Genomic DNA, 6,000 nt, shown 5'->3' with positions numbered 1-6,000 from the left:
ACAGCTACACCAAGGTAAATGGATAAACCCCCAACATGTTCAGTCTGTGCTCTGCAGAAAGACTGATGAATTATTCTTTGCTTGTCACATCACACTGCCCTTTTACAGGCATGAAAGCTCCTGGGACCTGTTCCAGAGAGGAAATCCCTGGCAGCTGCTGACTGCTGGTGAGAGGGACTACTGGTGTCACTTGTGAAGCCACTGTGGGGGATGATTCAACTGAAACTTTTTTTTTTGCATCACTAATCAGAATTGTCCCTGGCCCATCCACTTCTATACAGCAAGCAAACTCCTCTTAAAACGCTCTGTGATCCTACTCTATGTAACCGTACTTTAGGATTTGCTCCGGTAAAACCATGAATACATGACCATGGGAAGAACTGGAAAATGCCACAAAAGCTACTCAATTCAACATCTCCTTCCCCCTCAAATGTTTCCCGGTGAAAGTGCTATGAGAACTGTAACAGCAAACAGTTCCGTATTGTTCCTTACTTCACGGATACTGAACACCCGAGGGCAGAAAGGAACCGGGACCACTGAGCACAGACATCCGTTTCCTTGTTAAAAATGCCTTCCACACCGAACTACCTTGTGCCTTTCAGTTTCGGGTGTAAAACCTGTCATGTTGGTTCAGCAAAACGTGCAGCACTTGGACATCAACTGCCGCTTCCTCCACCGATCCTTTTCCTCACACAGACCACCTAAAAAAAACCCCCCTTATCCATCCAGCATAATCCCCTCCTTCTTGCAAAACGCTCCTCCTTTGAGTCCATATAATTAATATGAACTTAAACACGGGGCTCGCCGTGTTTAAACCACCCCACGTTCCTCGCGGACCGAGGAACGGCGCACACTGACGGTGGTGCGGGGATGTGCGGGGATGTGCGGGGATGTGCGGGGATGTGCGGGGATGTGCGGGGATGCGCAAGGCGCACCACGCCGCACCCGCTCCCCCTCCGTCCCCCGCAGCCGCCCCCAGTACCCGGCGGGCGGCCCCACCCCAGCCCCTGTAACAAAGGAGGCCCGAGGGGCGGCAGCCGCCGCTGCCAGCGGGACCCGCCCCGCCGCCGCCTCCTCCCCAGCCGGGGGCGCTGCCGCCGGCCCCGCGCCGCCTCCTTTCTCCCTGCGCGGCTCCCGCCCTTCCCCGGCGGCGGCGGCGGCTCGGTGCTGCCGGGCGGGCGGGCTGTCGGGCGGGGTGTCTCCCGGCCGTGCCCGGATGTGCTGCCCTGACTCATAGCCCGCCGCACGCAGGCTCCGCGCCGCGCCCCGCTCCGCGCACACGCCTCCGGCGCCTCCCTCCGCGCCGGCGGAGAGGCGGCGGCTGCAGGAGCAGCAGCAGCAGCAGCAGCAGCAGGAGGAGGAGGCCGCCGCGGCGGCACCATGGGTAAGTCGCCCCAGCCCCGCGCTGTGCAGCTCCTGCCGCCACCCCTCTGTCCCCGGAGGCCGCCGCCCCCTCGTCTCCGGCGGGGCGGGAAGAGGTGGCTGGTGCAACTTTCCCATCGGTTGCCTCCCTCCCAGTACCGGGGAGGAAGCTCGGGGCTCTGCCGAGCCCCCCCGGTTCCCCCGGCGCTGCCGCGGCCCCTGCGGCGCAAAGTTTCCGCGGCTGCCACTGCGCTGCTGCCGCCCGCGCCCAGCCCGGGGAGCTCCCGCACGGCACTCGCGGAGCTGGGGCTGCGTTTGGGGTTAGGGGGAAGATCAACTCCCCGGGTGCCAAGGGGGACTCAGAGCAAGGAGTTATGTAAGGCACCCCCAGAACGCTTTCCCAGTTACTGTTTGCATAATGGAGACAGGTTGGGGTAGTATGTTTAGATTGTTTTATAATCTCTGCTCATTGTTTGAGGAAGACAAGGGTCCTCGTATTTCTCCGTCTTTCAGAGCATTAATCGTGCCTAGAAATGCAGCCATGTTACCTCTGCCTTTTTTGTCTTAAGATTATAAATTAGTAGTTTCACGCTGATTGGCGCTTGTATGGAGTGTCCATCAAATACTGCACGAGACCAGGAAGCATGGTATTTGGGTTTTCTTAACAGAGCTGCTGGTGAATTTCTCTTGCCTCCTCCACCTCATCCTCTTGCACAAAGCTACAGCTCTCCCAGTATGAAAAGCCACCATACAACAGATTTTCCAGAAATCTGCCTGTAATGTAGATCCTAGGGATGGGTAGGAGGTGCCCACGTTGAGCTGCCAAAGACCCAGCCAGTCTGCCAAAAAAGTGATGGTGGGATCAAGGCTGCAGGTCCAGAGGGCAAGGAACTGTGGTTTACAGCCAGGCTAAGGAGGTGGCAGCTCCTGAATTCGGCGCGGGGATTTGACATCAGCATTTCCTGTGGCCTTAGGTATATCAGTAGTTTCTTTGACGATCACATGCATCTTTCACTTCTAACTAGAAGTTTCTATGGAAGGAAGCAGTTGCCATACCTCAGTTTTTCTGGTTGTCAAATGAGGTTAAGTGCTTATTTAACTCCTTTAAAGCACTGGGAAACCTTTGGAGAATGGTTCAAGCTAGAAGCTTCCAGGGTCAGACACGAGGAATAACTATTAGATTTCATCAGAATTAGTTAAAACTCTTAACGATGTAGTGAAAATCTCTTCTTAATGAGGGTTGAAAAGGCAAAATAACAAAATATAGTTTTCCTGTGCTTCCTGTCTCCATTCACAGAGTAAGACTATTAATCTCATCATTCTGGTCAAAGTCTAGTTGTAGCTATTTTGGCTTCCAGAAATAATAACTTCAGGGCATCAGCTGAAACCTGCTCAGAAAAGCTGGTGCAGAATGAGCACATCACTCCTTTTTAGAGGAAACTACACTTCAGTTCCAGGCAAGTTTGTAAATAGCTTGGGAATCTGCTACGTCTTGCTGCAAAAGAGTAGTTATAATTATACTTTCAGGAAGACTGGAATAATTTTCCTATAGAATCTGTCAGCACCTGTCTGTAATTGCCCAGCGAGATTACTTGTGAAAATACCAAGGAGGGGTGTTTTTGGGCTTTTTTTGTTCTTTATGTATCAGGGTCTGATTCCACTGTCTCTAAAATCAGAGCAAACTCTAAGTAGTCTCTGCAGCAGCTCTTGTGAGTGACAAGGATTGAAATCAGTTTCACCTTGGCTGACAACTGTAATGATTTTTCATGTCTAAGATCTGTGTTTAAGCTTATACAGTTAATGCAGTAGATGCCCTCATTCAGGTTTTAGCTTTCTTTTTGGTAACACATAGCATAAAAACTGAAAATCCTTAGAATTAAATCAAGGATGAATTTGTTCTTCCAATGGCTTTTATATCTTTCCAGAAATCGTGCTCAACAAACAAGTGTTTGTGGCAGAGAGTGCAGTGATATCTTACGGCTAAACATATGGTCTGTTCTGTATTTATGAAGGTTGGCGTAGTATTAACTGGTTTTGTATACTAAAGATATAACATGGAAGCCCAAGCAGATATATTCTAAGTCCAATCAAAAGATTTCTGTAGTTAAAAATACTTATGTACACATGGATCTGTATTATCTTTATAGTATAGAAATATCTCTTCTGCTACACTGTTTCCATGTGTGTGTTCCTCTGAAGACATTATCATGGCAGTTGTCTCCTCCTGAAGGATAGCTGTTTCCTCTCACTGACACAGGTTCTTTCCAAAATTGTAACTTCTGTTGCTTGCATTTGTAGTTTGTAAAGCTGTGTCTGAGTAGAGTTTAAACACTATTCAACGTCTGGCTTTGATAGGTAGGTTGCCTTAAGCAGTTTTGGCAGTAGAGAACTTTCAATACTTTAGTTGGTGTGTGCACCACCACCGTTTTATTTCTGTTGTTATAAAAACACTTACAGGCTTCTACTTTTCAGTTACTAATGTAATGCTTCAGTTTCACAATGAATGGTCCCTTTCCTCAGTTGATTCTTGTTTTTAACCTCAAAAAACACAACCGGTAAACTCATGCAGTCACACTGTATCCAAGAAAATCTTTCCGTTTTAGAGCAGTGGCCTATGGAAGTTATTGTAAGCAGGGTGCAATTATTCCTTGGATGTAAATTAATAAAAATAAAAATGAGGAGCTCTGTAACAATTTAAACACTCAGCAGTAATCCATTGAGCCCAAAAGATGGAAAAACACCACGTATGGGAGTTTGTATGCAGACTACAAATACAGCATACATTTGTTTTACAGTACTTATCACTTTGTTTGAAGTGTTAGTTACAGTCTGTAATAGTGAAAGCTCATAAAAATATTCTTCCATTTTGAGAGTCCTGGTTTTGTTAGCAGGAAATGGAAGGCAGCCTCTGCTCTAACTTAAGTGTTTAGTTGGGCAACAAACTGCAAAATCAGCCTGCTAGGCTCTCTTTACAATACCTAACATTAAAGGCTCAGTGACAAAAATATGTAAGATTCCCAGTCTGTAATGTACATGGATTTGACTGTCCGTTCACTTGTCAGAACAAAGATTTCTATTACTGCTCTCCTCCCAGATATACTCAATTTTCTCTCCCACTTTTCCTGAAGAATTAGCACATGCAACCAGCCTGCTGGTTGTAAAACACTGAATTCAAACTGAACCACAGAGCAGAGTGTAACAAACCAGTGCCTGTCTTCAGGATGATGGTTCATGAAATAGAGAAGGCAGGAGGATGTAAAGCTTCAGGCATGGCTGTGTCCAATATTGCTTCTGGGAAGATAGAGTAGGTCAACATGCTTTTGATCAAAAAAAGTGTAATCAGTAGCTTCAGATGACACAAATGAAAATTAATAGAGAAAGTCTTCCATCTTGAACTCTTTTGCAAGTTTTACGTGAAATGCAAGTCTGACAAACTGCTTGGAGAAGAGTTACGTCAATTGCACAAGAAGATACTTTGTAATTCTTTTAAAGTTTTTGCTAAAACAATGAGACTTTTAACACCAGCAGCATATTAGTTCTAGCCAATCAGAATACACCAGTTTAAGCCAGTATAAAGGGTTGTGTTAGCATTTTTGAAAAAATGAGGCTGCTTTTGGCAAAAGTCTTCTCTTTAAAACATAAACAGAGAGGAAGCTGCTTTTAGACTGCATCTCTTGCTTCAGTAATGTTCCTTGAAGTGTGCTGCTGAAGCAGCCAGAAAGGTTAGGTTGCTTCTGACTGACCTTCCTCAATGAATAACTGTTCCTGTGATCAGGCCAGTATTTGTGATCTTCTGTTGCTGTGTGAGGCTGAAACCAATCAATTTTGTGTTTAGGTTAAAGGCTTAATTCACAAGTATGTTTCCTGAGAACAGAAGATTCAGAGTTAGTTTCAGAAGTCTGTGAGGAATGTCTGGCTTTCTGTGGCATCAAACTAAAAGTGGAAAGAGGAAAGGGCAGAAGAACAGCTGAAACCTGAAGGAAACAAAAGCAGTAATAATGGAAATGAGAAAGCTACCAAGACAAGAATAGAAGGGAACAAAAATCCCTTTAGGGAAATGCATGAAGGGAGAGAAATACTAGAACTAAAGATGGATGAATAGAACAACAGAGGACAGAAATAGGAGGAAGAAAGAAGGAGTTCTACTCCATGTCCCTCTCCAAAATATAAAGAAAATAGCTGGGATAATGTAAATAAAATCAGATAATTATTACTTTCTATTTGGTTTTTATTTTTAATAGTACCAGTTGTATGCTGCTGACAGTCCTTGAGAAGACTTGTAATGGTTTTCCATCTTTCTCAAGTAAAGCTGAATTATTTCTCGGAGTTCTCAGAATTTAATTATATGCAAATACATGAAACAAAAAGAAGAGATTAGCATAAATATTTGTTCAACAAAAGGGAAAATAATGTCATTAATGTTTGACGGGAGAGAAGGCTATGGAGATTCTTCTGTGGCATCTGTAAAGGAGGTTGGTTGTTATCCTTTCTTAACTCTGTCACAGGATGAAGTTCATGATTTAGGATAACAAAGGGGCATTAGACTGACCTAGTTACTTATGTAAGAGAAAACCCACTTTTCACTGTTGACTAGTCCACCTGGGTCTGTTCACATGCTGTTCTTGAGAAAATGAGCAT

General features: G+C 45.5%; 1 protein-coding gene across 2 annotated transcripts in view; it reads left to right on the top strand.

Annotated features, from left to right (window-relative positions):
- The first annotated feature begins 1,195 nt into the window (after positions 1-1,195).
- RAP1GDS1 (Rap1 GTPase-GDP dissociation stimulator 1) overlaps positions 1,196-6,000 on the top strand; it is a 90,711-nt gene continuing 85,906 nt past the window's right edge. For both annotated transcript variants that reach the window (XM_039550793.1, XM_039550792.1), the window contains exon 1: positions 1,196-1,384. In XM_039550793.1, the coding sequence (XP_039406727.1) occupies positions 1,381-1,384 (4 nt within the window). In that variant the 5' untranslated portion in view covers positions 1,196-1,380. The remainder of the gene's footprint in view (positions 1,385-6,000) is intronic.

The sequence above is a fragment of the Corvus cornix genome, chromosome 4, assembly GCF_000738735.6.
Source record: "Corvus cornix cornix isolate S_Up_H32 chromosome 4, ASM73873v5, whole genome shotgun sequence".
In the NCBI taxonomy this organism is placed as follows: Eukaryota; Metazoa; Chordata; class Aves; order Passeriformes; family Corvidae; genus Corvus; species Corvus cornix.
This window is presented reverse-complemented; position numbering and strand designations above follow the sequence as displayed.